The 17,609-nt window shown below is 36.6% G+C and overlaps 1 protein-coding gene across 3 annotated transcripts in view; it reads right to left on the bottom strand.

Moving 5' to 3' along the window:
- LOC150084598 (neurexin 1-like) overlaps positions 1 to 17,609 on the bottom strand; it is a 264,465-nt gene that overhangs the window by 40,735 nt on the left and 206,121 nt on the right. For all 3 annotated transcript variants that reach the window (XM_090376505.1, XM_090376507.1, XM_090376506.1), the window contains 4 exons: positions 13,863 to 14,160; positions 13,446 to 13,781; positions 10,791 to 11,008; positions 2,538 to 2,646 (listed from right to left, as the gene is read on the bottom strand). In XM_090376505.1, the coding sequence (XP_090232631.1) occupies positions 2,538 to 2,646; positions 10,791 to 11,008; positions 13,446 to 13,781; positions 13,863 to 14,160 (961 nt within the window). The remainder of the gene's footprint in view (positions 1 to 2,537; positions 2,647 to 10,790; positions 11,009 to 13,445; positions 13,782 to 13,862; positions 14,161 to 17,609) is intronic.

The following is a 17,609-nucleotide window of genomic DNA, read 5'->3' on the forward strand; positions in this document are numbered from 1 at the left end:
GCTTAGACTTTCTGCCACCACAGATCGTCCTATCAGATTTTGTTTTTACGTATTTGGTGAATACAGACATCACTTTCAGTACAGTTCAAAAAATCAGACGCTACACTGTCCTTGTAGCCAGGGTCATCCACAGGGATTGGGGTCTAGGCCGACGCGTTCTCCACCTGTTTTACAAGACCATCTTCATTCCCATAGTTACTTACGCATCTGGCGCGTGATACCACCAAGCCACAACCACCGTTAATAAAAGAATCATCGATTCGATTCAAAAATCGATCCTGCTGACCACTACCTATGCCTGCCTCACGGTAAGCACTCACGCCGTCCAAGTTCTCGCTGATCTCCTACCATTGGGCCTAGAGATTGTAAGTCGTGGCCTCCTGCACCACCTGGATAACGGCACCCCACAGACTTGCCTGGACTTCTATTGACCTCACCAACAACAAGACTACAGAGAAGAAAAGGCTTCATGCTCACCTGCAGCGGGCGTGACAAGATAGATGGGCCGCCTCACATACAAGTGAAATCACAAGGAAATTTATCCATAACGTCAGCCGGGTCTACCCAAATTCACCACCCTGGTTTTCTATGGGGGCTCCAGACAACCTACCTCCTTACTGGACATGGAGCGCTAAACACCACTTGGAATTCAAGAAGACCCCACTTGCATCTGCGGGGGAGGGAGAGCTGGCAGCACCTCATGCACGACTGCCAGCTCTATGACGACCTCCGCGGTGCCCTTATCACAAAAATACAGTATCTACCAAACGACCAGGAACACCATCTCCTGGATACCAGTGAAGAGTACCAGGCCTTCTCTGACTACACGCTGGCCCTGTTCGCGAGGCGGAGGGCTCTCATTGCAGTGGACCGTGGCGGTCCACTAACCAACACCACAACCACGACTATCCAGCGATTATTCCAACACAATGGAAGTGCAGCGAACAGAATCTGGGTCCACAAATCCAGCAGACCGCCCGCAAGGATTGTATTCGCAACCAGACAGGAACTGACATCGAAGATATAACAAGTGACACATTATATCACGGACGGGCACCAGCCCAAGAAGGACTCTACCAAAATTGACTCCACCAAACCAGGTCCATGACAGTGCCTGAACCTGCAGCTTGCTGCCCACACGTCGGCGATGAAACTTGGTACTTTACCAAGTCCGCTTCACACCCCCTATCCCCTGGCAGGGGGAGACGGTTTCTCGCCCCCCCCCTCACAGCAATGCTGCCAAAAGCCATTAGGCGATCAGAGCCGGGAACGCTAATCCGGCTCACTTTCTTCCCTCTCCACCGGGCGAAGGGGCGCATCCTGCCTTCCCCCTTACTTTCTCCTGGTGGGGCTCGTCCCCACTGACCGCTTTCGGAGATGTTTACTCTATTGTCCCCGTATTTCTCTGTTTCCCTAGCCTTCAGTCTCCTCCTCAATCTAATTTTTCACCGACAGAACAAGCCCTAAAAATTTTCTAGATTACAGCCCACTACCAAAATTCGCGCAAAACGTTTTCCTTAAATCTTTCGGCCAAATTAGCAAACGAACAACCCCATTTTTTTAAGGTCCTTGCCACTAAAATCTCAGGAAACTAGGTGGCAGGGCCTACAAGAGTAAATATAAATCTATTGGGTACCAGGTCGGCCTCCCTGGGTAAAGTGTGGAAACGTTCCCACAGGGGCTCAAAATAAAGCTAAATAGCCAGAAGAACAACGGTACACAACACTAAACGTATATTGGCCACATACTTTTAAACCTCTGGCCTTGACAGAGAACTATCTCACACATACAATGAAAGCAATGCGATGGGGGAAACCCCTGGTGCTGTGACACCCTAAACACACTTTACACTTTCAGTACAGTTGCTCTGGATACATTTAACAAATCAGCAGTTTTAGCCATTGCTGCTGCTGAACATGCACCAAAAATTTGACCTCTTTGGAATTCAGGTAGGACGGTCATTTTCTTCGTGAACCTTTTTATATCGTCAATAAATAAATATCGGCTTTTATCGCCTTTCCTTCACAGTACTATTTGCAAGAAACTAAAAAAAAAAAAAAAAAAAAAAAACATCAGAATTTATGCATATTCATGAATACGTAATACGGTTGTTACAAAACTGCTACTTTCATATCAGGTTTTTCCATTATTTTGTCCATTCGCCCTTAGTTCAGAATAGGTATCTGAATTCACATCGTTTTAGCTGAACAAAAGACGTGTTTGATGATGAAGTCGTCTTTCTTAGGTCTAATGGCATAATTCGACATGGGATCCAAAAATGCTGCCAATTATTAATCAATTCCATTGTAAGAAAGTTTAACTTAATGTAATACTTTGTGCAGTCAAATTAGCATGATAACAACAATTCACGTGATATAACTAGTGTTATTCACATTTAAAAATACTTTGTTTATTTATTTTGTCAGAATTTGGTTAATCTTAGTTTTATCCATTACTGAAAGAGCGGAAAGTTCTGGTGTGCGTTTTTTTAGTATATTTATGCAAGGATAAGAACTAAAAATTCCAACGTTTCTTACCTCTACTGGTTGCTTCGGAATCCACCTTCACATCCATACTTTGACCCCTACGTGTGATTTGGATGGCATGCCACTGGTCATCGTTTAGCCCTTGTCCTATGTAGAACACCTGAAGAAAAGTTAGTGTTATTTTCTCCTGCTCATTCCCAAATACAAGTATTACGTCAATAGAATAAAAAAAAAAAAAAAAAAAAACAGCTCGCAAATATCGATCTCTCCACAGAAATGCATACAGATAATTTAAAGCTTCCCTAAGTCGCTGAACACACTAATATTATGCACACTGAACACACTAATACACATAATATTGCCAATATAATGCAGGAATGTATTTAAGCGAGGATAAGAAGAATAAAAAAATTCCAACGCTTTTCTTACCGCTGCTGGTTGCTTTGGAATCCACCTTCAAAAGGATATAGGCAATGGAGTTCACAAAATAGAAAGAATGCAAGAAAATCACCGTATTTAGCAGTGACAGGTTTGAACCCTGGTCACTCAAAGCACGTGTACTTATATACCATCGCGCGTGACCACTCAGCTACGGTGGCATGCGCTTATGGCGTTTCCAAGGTATAGAATTGTTAGGTGCCATTTCAGCAATTTGTCACTGCTTGCAACAGCCACATAGTTCAACCTAAACAAATCAAACCGTAGCTGATGCAGTGAAAAGATGGAAGGACGTTGGTGATGTAGGGCGAACAAATGGTCAGGTAGGCCAAAATGACTGATTTACAAAAATAGCCGATCTCTGTGAAAGAGCTGGGTGATATCCTTGAAAAACGTTACGACAGAGCTCTAGAGGTAACTGTATACACAGTACGTAGAGAGCTGCAGAACATGGGTTTTCATGACGGTGCAGCTGCTCAATGATTCATGATCCACAACACGCCAACGAACTCCAGGAGTCGTTTGCAACAGCGTTCAGACAGGAAACAATGGAAACAGGTTCTACTGAGCAAACAGAACCTGTTTCCATTGTTTCCACAGCCTTCAGATCACACCGTAGACTGTGGAAATGGAGAATGCCTGGAAAAAGATATCTTTCGAAGTTTACTGTCTTATAGTGAAGTTCAGAGAAGATGGAGTCACGGGTCAGTGACTGTTTCTCGTCGTTCGGAATAGTACCATTGGTTACAGTTCGCAAAAAAAAAAAAAGTATTACTGCCGAATCTTGGATAATTAAGTAGTACCCGCACATCTCAGTTCAATGAAATGAATCCTGCATGCTCCAGCACGTAATTCCATCATTCCATAATGCACAAGCTTGGTTTGAGATAAACGAAGTCCAACAACGCGTCTGGTCGGCTCAGTTTCCACAACCGAATCAGAGCAAGCCCAATACGCCCGTCTTCTACAGTTAAACTGGCGATTCCAATGAAGAAAGAATGGCCACAACTTCCTGCTCGAAATTGGTCGAAAGTGTTCCACGACGAATCGATGGTCATAGGGACCAAAGATCGGCCTATATTAAACCACCATCACATTGACTCGTGTTTTAATAAACACGAGTCAATGTGATGGTGTTCAAATATTTTACTAGGGTGTTAGATGTATGTTAAGCGCCAAAGCAACCAGGCTATTATGTTATCAATACTAACACTAATATATCGCCCTCTCAAAAATATTGGGACGCTTCTCTTAACGTACTGAGATGTATTATGGTCCGCAAATTTATTATTTGCACACACACACACACACACACACACACACACACACACACACACACACACACACACACACACACACAGAATTCCGCGGGGGGAAACATGCAACGCTGCCCCAAACTGACTAACTCAGTCATCTTACAAAAATAAAAATTAAAAAAAATCCCCTGATATAAAATGTAAATTTGTTTTGGACTGAATTGAACAAATAAGGGTTATACTTTGCTCGTATATTATCAACATATGAAACTGAGATAACGAACTTGAATGGAAACTAAATCTATTATTATTTATGATTTGAGTAAATATTCGCAAAGTCTATATACAGAATCTATAAATAGTAAGCTATTTCGACAATGCGAGTTCCATTTCACCAGTACATAAACACTGCTAATTAATGCCTCAGTAAAGTTTAAATGCTAATACATAAATATTTTTTTGTTTCTTCAAATAAGTTTTTACGTTGGTGTTTACGATCGACCGTACAGCACTGCATCATCCTCTACTGACACATCCCTTACACTGCTGAGTCACAGCGATGCCATAGACGGCATATTTTCTTGGCCTTCATCCATTTTTAAGGATCTGCAGCTGATTCTTGTGCCTTTGTATATATAGAAGGCATCGATAAAGACATTTGGCTCTCCGCTAGCGATATCTATAAACCACTCAGAAAAACCGATATATGGGTATGGCCCTTTCTCAGCACTGTTGGGTGTTGAGCTTACTCGCCCACATCTTCGTTAGTATTCTTGGCTGCACACACCCAGTATGTGCACAGAATACCAACAAGTAACTACAAGACCATGAAGGTTGTTGTCAAGGGCCTTTCAAAATCCACTGTATATTTAGAATTAATATTTACTAGCGAAAGACAGTAACAGCGTCCATAATAAGTGCATGTGGACTACAGCTATTTAAATAACATCACGCGTACAGAGAGAGAGAGAGAGAGAGAGAGAAAGCAGATACGTAATATAAAAATAGGAGACGAATGTAGGTTACAAAATTCCCAAGTTGCACTAAAATCCTAGACGACCGCCATGTATAAAGCAACACAAACCAAGTTCAGAAATAAAGTTATACGAATATTTGATGAGTGCTTTTATTATCCACCGGAAGAGAAGTTAAAAACATCAAAGAAAGATTCGCTACAACTGGTTTTTTTTTTTTTTTTTTTTGGTTTGGTAGTTGTTGGCGCATCGGCTTCTGTGGCCATAGTGCACCTCCCAAGGTTTTTTGCAGTACTTTGATCCAAGCCCGAGGCGGGAATCGAACCCGCGACCTTTGGGTTGCCAGGCAGGCACTTTACCCACCTGGCTAGCCCGGTCGGCGCTACAACTGGTGGCCTAACTAAATCCACACAAATGTGATAATACAAAAAGAATTTAACGATGTTTATGAAAACTGTTCTAGTAAATGCTCTTTTAGAAAGCGTAAATGCCTTTATAATCTTCAAATTAAGTTCTTAGCTTCGTAATTACGATTCATTCAAAATAAAAATTTTAAAAATATTGTGGTTAGCATCCTAAATTTCTATCAATAAGGAATATGTTTTATTTTTGTTTTTTTTTTAAATATTTTGATTAGCAGGAATTTAGCGAATACGCAGAACAGAGTTAAAAAGTTATGTATAATCTCTTGCTATCATTTGAAAATAAATTATTAAATTTTTGTTATAAATGATAATTTTAATGTTCCTTTAAAATACGAGAATTTATCAAGTTGATTTCTGTTAAATCGAAAAGGGAAGTGCCATTTTATTAAAGGATGCGTGTCGTAGCCGACATTAGAATCAGCATTATGGACTAGTATCACAACTCACAATCTTTTCATCTCTGCATATCACACGAGGCAAAATGATTTTAACGAATTCAAAACATGTAATTACCAAAGAAAGAGTTATCAGTCTCTGCCATAGCAACGGGTTTAGTAAAGGGTTAAGAAATAACGAATGATCTTTCAATTCATCATTTTGAATGTTAGTGATGTTATAAAACAGATTTAAACTAATCACATTATTTCCATAATCAAAAATCGCAGTTTAAGTACTGTAAAATTTAAATAGCATACCCAGAAGTATGGGTAATTATATGCAAAACTTGATATTTTATTCCAGAACTGCTGTCTTCCATTTCAATTGATCTTCCAGATAAGAGTGCTTGTCATCTATGATCGCACGCACATCTTAATTACAGTCACATGTGAAAATGTTGATTCACAACAACAGGATGTGCCCAAGGAAGAGAAGAAATAATGAGTATGTTAACGCAGTTGTAGATATTCGAAAGCATTCTTCCATATTTAAATGGGATCCTTCTTGCTGCCAAACACATCACTTCATAATCTTGTCTTCTGAGAGCTCAGTCAGCTCTGAGAGCTCACTCAGTCATGCAAATCTTCAGGTGCATTTGAGATTTCAACCACATGTGGCTGAAAAGCTAACCTTACTGTTTTTCAAAATCTTTAAATCTGTCATTGAGAACACCTATATATTTCTTTATCATCACTTCACTGAAGCGATGCTAAAAAAATTAAAGTGTAACATGAAAGCTCAGAAATTTAGAACCATCCTACCAAATGAAAGTATGTATTAACTATGTTATCAAAATAATATCACATTTTGGGTATGTACAGGCAAATATGAAAAAAAGGTCGAACCAAATATTACAAAAGGCTCCAGCCTGAAGGCCGCAGGTTCCCACCCCTGGATTAGGGATGGAAACCTGCGTGGGAACAAGCTTTACATTTGCCTCCACTTTCAGCCTATTGTAACAGCAGGGTCGAGTGTAAGAGATATAAACTGATATGCTCTTTTAGAAAGCGTAAATGCCTTTATAATCTTCAAATTAAGTTCTTAGCTTCGTAATTACGATTCATTCAAAATAAAAATTTTAAAAATATTGTGGTTAGCATCCTAAATTTCTATCAATAAGGAATATGTTTTATTTTTGTTTTTTTTTTAAATATTTTGATTAGCAGGAATTTAGCGAATACGCAGAACAGAGTTAAAAAGTTATGTATAATCTCTTGCTATCATTTGAAAATAAATTATTAAATTTTTGTTATAAATGATAATTTTAATGTTCCTTTAACAGCGATTTAATAGCAAAATATACAATTGTTGAAACATTTTCTGTTAGGATTATGCTATTGTTGCAGCAGAATCATGCCAGAGTAATTTTACTAATATTCTACTGATCCAGATGCTCTTACTGCCTCTTCTTTTACAAATGCATTCTCTCTTCTTGTTCTAACGATTTTAGTCTTACTGTTCTACTGATTGTCCTCCTGTTATAACGATTTTGATCATCCTGTTCCATACATACTGTCTTCATATTGATTATTATCTTTTTGCTTTTAAGCATGATTATATAATTCCAGTTTACAATAAAAGGAAGATAGAACTGATCCGACTAGCTGTTCTCCTTCGTCACACTCAGTTCCGTTGTCATAATTTTTGAAAGATTAATTTTCAAGTATCTGAATATCTATCTACATCATTTTATTGGTAGTCCACTCTCTCCAATGCTTATTTTCATTTTTGTCGCCAACGCAACTAATTTTAACAGGCATCAGTATATTGCGCTTGTAAAATGCATGTTTTCTATGGTTGGTTTGCCTATTTTGGTAGATGAAAAGCTCAAATGTACAGAAAGTGGGGGACTGCAACCCTCGCTCGACACCGACTAAGAAAATGATGTGAAACCGCTCACGCCTTTTTCCATGAACCGTGTCCATGTAGAAGGATAGAAAATTTAACCACCGTGCTATCAGTGAGAACCTCTCCCTCTAAGAGTTGCTGAGCTGTACTGTCCACATTAAATGCAAGCAACTAAGCAGCAACTAAGCTCATGTGGCGTTAGCGCATTGTATCTGTATTTCATCCAGTGAGCTGAATGAAATAGATCAAACCAACCGATTTTATGCAACAAATCGGTAGGCTTTCCTGTTTACCGGATGAAAACTCCAAGCCTCTAGTTTTTTTAGTTTTTTTTAATCTAGATTTTATCCAGGCAAAAGACAAACAAATAAATCCTCTCCAGAGACCCACTCGGCCTCAGTATGTGAAAAAGTCCATCCTTTCTCTCCGGTCCCATCCAGACGGCATGGAAGAAAGCTTGGGCTTTCTTACCACGCAGTGGAAAAAAACCCAACAATATGGAGGATTTTTTTTTTTTTTTTTTTTTCAAACCGTGGCTGCTGTAGTCCTCGTGAATTGTTTGTGCGGGGTTCATCCAGAAAACAGGTATACTGACCATATAATAGTTTAAATTTACAGATCTAATGCACTGCCGCCTCATAGCCTTTACTTTTGTGCAAAGACATACAATAAATCTCCAATTTCGCAGTATTTATCCACTTTATACATACTGATTTTGATAAAAGTTAGCCGATTCTTTGATATCTTTCACTCATTTCATTCTCTTAATCCCGATATTTTCCTCTTTAAATGATTTGAAAAGAAATGGACAAACTATGGATGGCTTTTGCAGACAGACTATGCTTTTAATCTGCAAAACTTGCAGACTAGACCTTTCCATGCTATACCAGCAGCTATTATCCAATGCACTATACTCAAAAGGAATAGCAACCTTTTATATTAGTCTCCTTTCTGGGATAATGGGGAGGAGCGGAAGAGGTTTATTTCCTTTAGCTTTAATTTTACACACTGTGTACGGATCGTTTGATTATCTTATAACTATAAAGAGCAAATAGGCTTGAAAAATCTTTTTATGTATATATCACACTGATGCCATTTCAAATGAAACATGTAATTTAATCTTTGTCTAGTGTACACATTTAATCTGAGCACTTTTATGCAATATATCTTCATTCCGATACATATCGATAATGTTACTCCTCTACAGCCAGGACCTCATAGCTTCGTGTGGGCCTTTGCCTATTATTTATTTATATATTTTTAAATTTATGTATCGTTTTTATTTTATTTTTTATAGTCTACTATGGCTCCTACTAGAGACTAGCAGAGCTCACATCTTCATTGCAAACTGTTTATGCAATTTATAAACTAAGGTAAGAGTTAACAATGGTTCGTGCATATTTTATAAATTAGTAATCAAGTACAGCACGGAAGACAACGGTCAATTGAAATTTCAAATTTCTCGCCTATCTTAATTGCTACAGCAGCCAAGAAATGTCTGGGCGTATTGTGAAAAACGGAGAGAAAAAAAAATTGTTTCGAGTTGTGTGTGTCTGTGAATGCGTGTTTTTCACGTTTTAGCATTAGTAATGGCATATCAAGCAATAAAGCAAGCATCAGCCAAAAAAAAAAACACCACTTTCCCTTACAAATATCCATTCCATCCAATAATTTGTTTAGTTCTTTCTTGAATTTATTTAAGATATCAACTTTTACAACAAAGATGGAAGTTTGTTCCAGCAAGTAATCACTCGCTGGCTAAAGGCAAACTACAGCACATCTATTCTGCAAAACCGTCCTTCCTCAATTTGAATTTATGCCCCCTCATGTGCGTAGTCTGAGCAAGAGGAAGAATCCCATCAGCATTGAGCTTGCTCAAACCATTCAAAGCCTTAAACACCAATCAGATCGCCTCGCAGGTGCCTAATCTCCAGACGCTGCAATTATGCAAGTTTTTTTTAGCGTTTTTAGTTTTTTTCCCCAGTTTCAGTGTTTTCAACAATAAATTAAAATTCAGCTTGGCTTTTTTAAATTATTAAACTGAATATAAAGATGTATTATCTTACCATTTTGTTAAAACACGTTGAATTTATTCCCTTTTAATAGTTGGCAATTTATTTATTTTGGTTTTATTTCATGGTTTTAACATGAAATATTTTTCTAGTCTCGCTCCCTTGGGACGTAAAGGTTTTAATGTTTTGTAACACGTTACAAGTGACCCTAGCAAAGGATATTCTTCAAAGGATGTTTTTGTTCAACCAAAAAGAGAGAGACGATTACAGAGGAAGAGGAAGAATTAATAACTTGTAAAGCTTCAGCTCTACTCGAACTGGTCCCACTTGAAGTTGTGGCAGGCTGAAAAAATCATTTAGATATGATATAAACCAAGAGTGGCCAAACCCGCAGCACGCTTGCCACTGGTGGCACACCTCCGATGTAGAGAATAAAAAATAACAATAAAATAACACAAATAATTATACAACCATTTCTGATTTTTTTAAATATCCAGAAATGAAACTGAACACATAATTTGAATTACACTTTTATTGCCAGAAATTATGAGCCGAGTTTTAACGTGACAGGAACCTGATTAATATTTACCACCTTTTAGCATTAATTTAGCACATGTAAGTAGGGGAACCGGTGAGATCCTCGTGACACTAATAACGTCAGAAGAACATTCATTACTTAACCAACATTAAATTTATTTTATGAAAGTGCATAAAATTGTTTATTTTATTATTATTTTTTTATTACAAACACATAGCATAAAATTCGTTAACATAATTAGCAGAAACATTTGTCGATTCCGAGCACGAATCAATGGGGGGGAGGGGAGATATTATTATTAGCATATGGTGTAAGGAAGCCTGAGGCATCAAATTCCTGACTACAGAATTCAGACGAGCCTATCTTGTCACCTACCTTGTTGCCATCTCCTAGATTAAGAACCACTTTAGCTCTCCCAGATTCCAGAGCTAGAACCAGATGGGTAGTAGACTTGTCAGATGTCGTTGCCATAAGCAAACCGCTAGGTCTCGTGGTGCGGAATCGCAACTTTATGTCTTCAGCCTGTGTGTTGGATCCCTCCGGTACTAGAATCTTCATGTACTGACCTCCATCAAAACTCAACGTTGTAGCATCTGCAATAAATTGTATTGAGTTTAACACCGTAACTTCAGTTAAAGACAGAATAGGGGTAGCCTAGTGAAGTACAGTGAAAAATATGCATGAGTAGAGTAATTATATGATTAGGCAACTCTATGTGATTATATTGGGCATCCCTTAGACACGAACGCAGAGAAACAAAGCAGCTGTTACCCAAGAGAGAAAGAGAATCGTTCCTTCTCGTTCTATCTATCTATCAGTAGCAGCATACGTTAGATTTATGCCTCTAATAAGAGTCAGTATGAGACCGTGAGAACTTGACCAGACATGGTATCTAAAGCCACCTAGTAATCAATAACGATGGGGCGTTTACCTGCCAATGTGTTAATAAATGAAGTTTACCAGTGATGTGGTTGAAACGACGAACTAACCTGTTTGTATTTAGAAAATGCGTTGTGTAAAGATTATTCAGATATTACAAAATGATAAGATTATAAATTGCTGTATAGAATGGCAGCGGCAGTATATTGGTGATTGTGGAATTCTTTCTTTCACTTTTCAGAACATCAAGCATAGTTGGCCTTTCAGTAAATTGGACATCCATATACTATGTATTACTTCGGACATTTTTGCAGAAGGCTGAGAAGTATTTAATCAACTATGAAAAAGGCAGGAAAATACACTGTGAAATAACTAAATAATTAACATAACTGATACATAATTGCTAACAGCATGCCGTGTAAGGATGCGAATAGGACACAAAAAGCAATGGAAATTATCGGTTTAAATATATATCATAAGCACCTACTAACTTATAAATTAAAAGAACATTAAGCACCCTTAAAATAGGTGTTTTATAAACTTTGATGTAAAAACTATGACAAAATAATAATTGTCGGTGTAACACTAGATTACGTTTTGAGTGTAACGTTTGGAATAAAGGTTCTATTTTTAAGAATGAAAGTCAGAATAAAAGTCGGTCCTTTCATTCATTTTTATAAATTAACAATTTTCATTTCGCTGCCTTTTCATCCCTTGAATTTCTATTTGAATAAATAATTACCTTTGCATCGCGCCCTGTCTAATAGACAGCTAGTAAGAAAACACTGTATTTCTTCATCGCATAATACTTTAATCTGTTTCTGGAAGATTTCCTTTTGAAATGGTTTCACAATGCTCATTTTTGCCATCATATGCAAACAGTTATGCTATTTTTGACAGAAACGTATGAAAACCATAGCAGGAACGGTCCTGTAACAACCTTATACTTTTGATATTATTATTATATTTAATATATGACTTTATACCTTCAAGTTTGATGCCTTTTCTATCATGCAGTTGTTCAAAATTTTATAAAGGAGGTGATTCCTTATTATCATTATGCAAGAGCTATATATTATTTTCCTGTTTATTTATACGATACGAAAAAGATTTAAACATTAGTTCAAATCCTTGGTATAATTATACAATATAACAGCTCATAATAAATAAATGTACAAAAAAATCTTTTTAAGTAGCAGTCTTCATCACAAAGCTCACATGTTAAAAGCAAATGCTGAATAAATTATGTTATTCTGTAACGGTTATTTTTTATTTAAAAAAAAAAAAAAAAACCATTTTAAATATTTATTTCAATAAAGCGTCTTCTTTATCATTCAATTGAGGCTTCAAAGCAGCTGCATTATTATTTTTTCATTAGCTTCGATGGATATACTTCAGTACAGGCAACCTTTTCCATTACTTCCCAACTACAAAGTATCTAACATTATATGTCTGACTTTCAGAAAAGCTGACCACCCTAATTTAATTATAGCACTGTTCGCAGTTACACAGTATCATCTTAGAAAAAGAAAAATGAGAAGGTGTCTGAGCAAATCTGCCTATCATAACTACTACAATTAAGAAAATAAAATTGCGTGTCATTATGCACAATTAGCCCCAAGAATACAAACTTGTTTTTAATATAAAATCACGACGTAACGGAGGCTTGCAGCAGCAGCCATGCTCTTTATTAGAAACGAACTTTATACTGTATAATACGTGCATAAATGATGAAAGACGAGGCTACCAAGATATCGATAATGAATATAAGGACTTATATTCATTATCGATATCTTATATCAGTACTTAAAACTTTATTTCGCAAAATGAAAATGATTATTTGTTGTATTTACAAGTACAAGTAAAGCAGATTTAGACTGAAATCGTATTCTAGCAAACAAAACATAATGATCTTTTTTTTTTTCTGAAATGTATGAAGTATTGAAACTCACGGAACACTGAACATTTATGATGACTTATTAGTAATTATAAAAATTCCTAAATTACTGCATATATAAGCATTTTGGTCAGTTTATTTATTTTTCTTCTGTTAATTCATGAATTCAAAAATACATTAGAAACTGACAATAAATTGAAATGGAAAAATTGTTCGGATAATTATAACAGAAATTTCATTAGAATTGATCATACCTTTAGCACAAACAGGCCCGGAGAAGCTGGTATGAGAACAATCACAGATGAAATGGTTCCAACCTTCAATACAGAGCCCTCCGTTAAGACATGGTTGACTATCACATTGTGCAGGAGAAGTGTGACAAGCAGGACGAATACTTCCGGAATCTTGCTTCTGAGCATATGTCGCAATATCCACTGCCCTGCCGTTCAAAACAAGATCTCGCATGCAGCCCACATATCCGTAACGGAGACTCCCTGACCATAACTCACTGGGTACCATCACCCCTTGGGCACTCGTCCCCACTCCGCCCACGTACAAGGGTCCTTCGAGGTCCAGCTGATTAGAATTACCTACGAGGAAAATTATAAACTCAGAACCGCTGTGAAGTCATTGTGGCCTAATTTCGAAAAACATTTCTTTATGAAAATTACCTGGAGTTGTAAAATCGACAGCAGACTCATCCACTGTTACTCTGCCAGACTTTCCTGTTCTTCGAAGGGATACCGAGTGCCACTGACCGTCATCCACGCGCCTTGTAGTAGCCTTCACTTTCACCGCTCCCGATCCCAGGTTCAGAAGCAAAAAAACGTGACCATCTAACAGCTCAAAGGCAAAGAAATCTCCCTGGCTTGTAGCCCCCGTGTTGTACATCAGCACTCCATTCGGTTCATTTGTTCTTATCTTAAAAGAAATGCTCCCACTGCGGGCTGTTTCCCATCCAGGTAAAGCCTGCAAAACATAGTACACAAATTCATGTACTTATTATTTTTTTAAATATTACAATAATATTTTGAGTAATATAATGAAAAGAAAATACTAATAAATATACGATTCACAACTTCCATCCTCGCTCCATTAGGTCCATTTTATTTTATTCTTCTCTGAATTCATTTCAGCTTGTGACAACTGAGAAGGGCACTCGTTCAAGAACATCATCTGACTGGAATTCTGGAGTTTTTCGCTTCTGAAATTTCTTGCCTTTTCAATGACATCTTACGAATTATCTCGGTGTTACACTATAAATAAACACTTCTCTTAAGAGAGCTGTAATGCTATTTATATATAATATTGTGCTACTCGTCAAAAAGCCGTTTTGGTGATTTTTTTGACATCTCATCGGTAAGCTAAACATCGATCGAGGAAAACCTGTTAATCCAATGACAATTTAACTGATAGAATGAGAGATGGCGAAAGACATGCAAAGCAAATTTGGACAATTGAGAACTGGTGTCACTGATCAGCATATTAATGAGCGCTCGAATAATAGAAAAGCGACTGAATTCGATATACAATAATAACGTACTCGGTACATTAATAACTCGTTATCATTATATATTAATAACGATACCGCTTATCATAAGCACTTATAAATACTAAATGAAGCTTGTCCGGTAGTGCCATTTATTGAACTGTCAGTTTATTACTACTGAAATGATGGTTTAATAAGTGAACTATCAGTTTAATATGTTAACTACATGCATATAATTATTTTTAAACGATTGGTAGATTTCTTATAGGTACTTGTCATAATACTATTCAGATACTTTGTCTTACTTGTAAGGCTGCGATCGAATTGGTTTTGTGTATTGTTAAAACCGTTGTGTGAGATTAAATTGGAAAAAATATTTTTTGTTGTTCTGTTTTTACTTTCCATGGGTACGACGGCATTGATGGAAAGTTGAATTAACTGAATAGCAAACAAATTTCGTCCATTCAAATACCATTCTCGAGCACAATGCATTAGAAAAGAACAAAAGATTCTGAACTAGTGGAAACTGAAAATGAAATGAGTTCGGAAGATGAAAGAAATGATGCATTGAGGCCTTCGACCATAAAAGCAGTTCATGCTGTGTATCATATCATAAAGAGGGGCGTTTTTAAAAATCTTCCAAAATATCTAAAAAAAAAAATGACTGTACTCCTTTAAATAAATTTAATTAGGTTACCTTTTCAGTAAAGAATTGTGCACTATACTTTCTAAATTCAACTGTAGTTACAACCATAATAAAAAGTAGTTTTATTTAAAAATTACTCTTTTGATTACAACTTGCATTAATTGTCGGAGCAGATTTTATTTCACTTCATTTTTCGTATAAATGGAATTCTACTGATCTTTATAAATGTTCAGTAGAATTCCATTTCATCATAAATTAATACCCTGCTAAAAAAAAGCTCAGTACAAAATTAAAGCTTTTTTTTCTGTTGATGTAATTTGTACATCTAAATAGAAAAAAGCGATTGTTATGCATTTCTGTTAATACGTCTCATCATAAACGAAGAGAATGCAAATATATTCAGCATAGGGTCATGCCAGAGTATAAACAGAAAATTTATTTTTACAGTTCTTTTATGACGACTTGAATATTTTAATTTGCTATTTTGTACAATTTCGTTTTATTTTATAATAGTTCTTTTTATTTTGCAATTAAAGGAAAAATATATTATATTTTTATTAGTTTATCTTCGTGTATTGTAACTGAGACCTTCCCCTTTTGTGCGAAACTAAATAAAAATTTAAAATAATTAAAAATAAAACTAATCCTGTTGATTCAGAGGCCTGACAAACTGATTTTAGGGTCAAAACTGCTTCTTTTCCAGGGGAACTGGAAAAGGGGAACTGGAAAAGAAGGGGAACTGGAAAAGAAGCAGTATGAATAAATCATTCCACCCATCCAGATATGAAACGTATTTTATTTAAATCTTTAAGATTTAATGTATTAGAGTAAAATTCACATTAATTTATAAAACTATGTACACGCAGCTAAATTTTATGTAAAACCTGTTTATTTGCACTTGTTCTGGAAGTGGGCTTTACATTTATTAAATATTTTAAGGGGGGTAAATTTTATAAAATATATTGGGGGCGTAAGATATAAAAGTTTGGTAAGCTCTGTTATATTTGATTTCAGAACTAAGAGCCATAAATCCAAATTGTGGGGGAAGAGGTTTAGCTGAATTGCAGGAAGTTTTCTTTTAGCTCCCGAGTTGTTAATTACTGGAACAGGTTACTTTCTTGGGTGGTTGATGCTGACAACTTGGGGAGATTCAAAAGTCAGCTGGATAGACCTATGTGAGGAGGGAGTCAGATAGTTTATTTTATTTTATTTTTTATTAACTTAATTTTTTTTGGTGTTGGTACAGCAAAAGATTCGAGTTCCTTTGCACCGTGCAACTAATGCTAATAGTGTCCAGGGTGCCCACGTGTTTACCATTGTGGCCTAATGTAACTTTATTAGTCTCTATTCTGATATGAAGTTATTCGCTATGTATAAAAAAACAGCGGAAAAATTTTGAAATATCAGTTGATTGATACTCTCGCTGCGATAAAAAAACTTACCTGGGAGAGGTCCCGTAATCCTGTTGTTCAGTTCAAAGTAAGTTTAAGAGAAAATGACGTTTTACAAATTAATTATATTTATTAAACAGAATAACCAAATGAACTCAGACATATCTCTAGAAATAAACGGAGCAGTTCCTTTCAGTTTAATGATGAGAACGACCAAGATTAACGCACTATTGTGAAAAGAAATATCCTTACAATGGTACATTCAGTTAACAGAATCTGAAGAAATAAAAGGACACCAGATTTTCCCAAATTATAAATAACTATTAGTTCGTTAAACACTGCGGTAAATTTTCAGACCGCGAACTAAATTACTGTGTAACTCCACCTTCTTCTTCTTCATTTTCTTGAGCCATTCTCAGTTAGTCTATTATCAAGAGAGAAAATCTTTGGGGCTGAGAAACGGAACAAATGTTTGAAGAATAATAGAAGTTAAAAATAAAGGAGCTGCAAGATGCAAAGGACAAATTGGAAAGACTGCGAAGCAAGGGATGTTGAGAAAAATTCGATCAGGGAGCAGGTATCTGGGACTGGAGGGAGGCTAAGAATAGAATGTGCTGCTGGATTGTGTGAATTTAATCCAAAGTCTTTGAGAAGTGTTAAAAGTGATGAACCTACAGAGAAACGAGAGACAGGCCTAAAGAGAAAGGAAGTGGAAACACGAAAATGCAGGCTATAGCACGGGGGGATGGGAAACGAGGGGGACAGAGTGTTAATGTAATTGAGATATCAAAAGGTGGCGAGAAGTAGAAAGGCAGAAACTGCTACCAGACTATGGAAACGACATCAGACTCGGGGAAATAAGAAGTGAAACAAAACAAACGAAAAAGCAAAA

Source organism: Mastigoproctus giganteus, chromosome 6 (genome assembly GCF_048544385.1).
Source record: "Mastigoproctus giganteus isolate SK-2022 chromosome 6, ASM4854438v1, whole genome shotgun sequence".
Lineage (NCBI taxonomy): Eukaryota > Metazoa > Arthropoda > Arachnida > Uropygi > Thelyphonidae > Mastigoproctus > Mastigoproctus giganteus.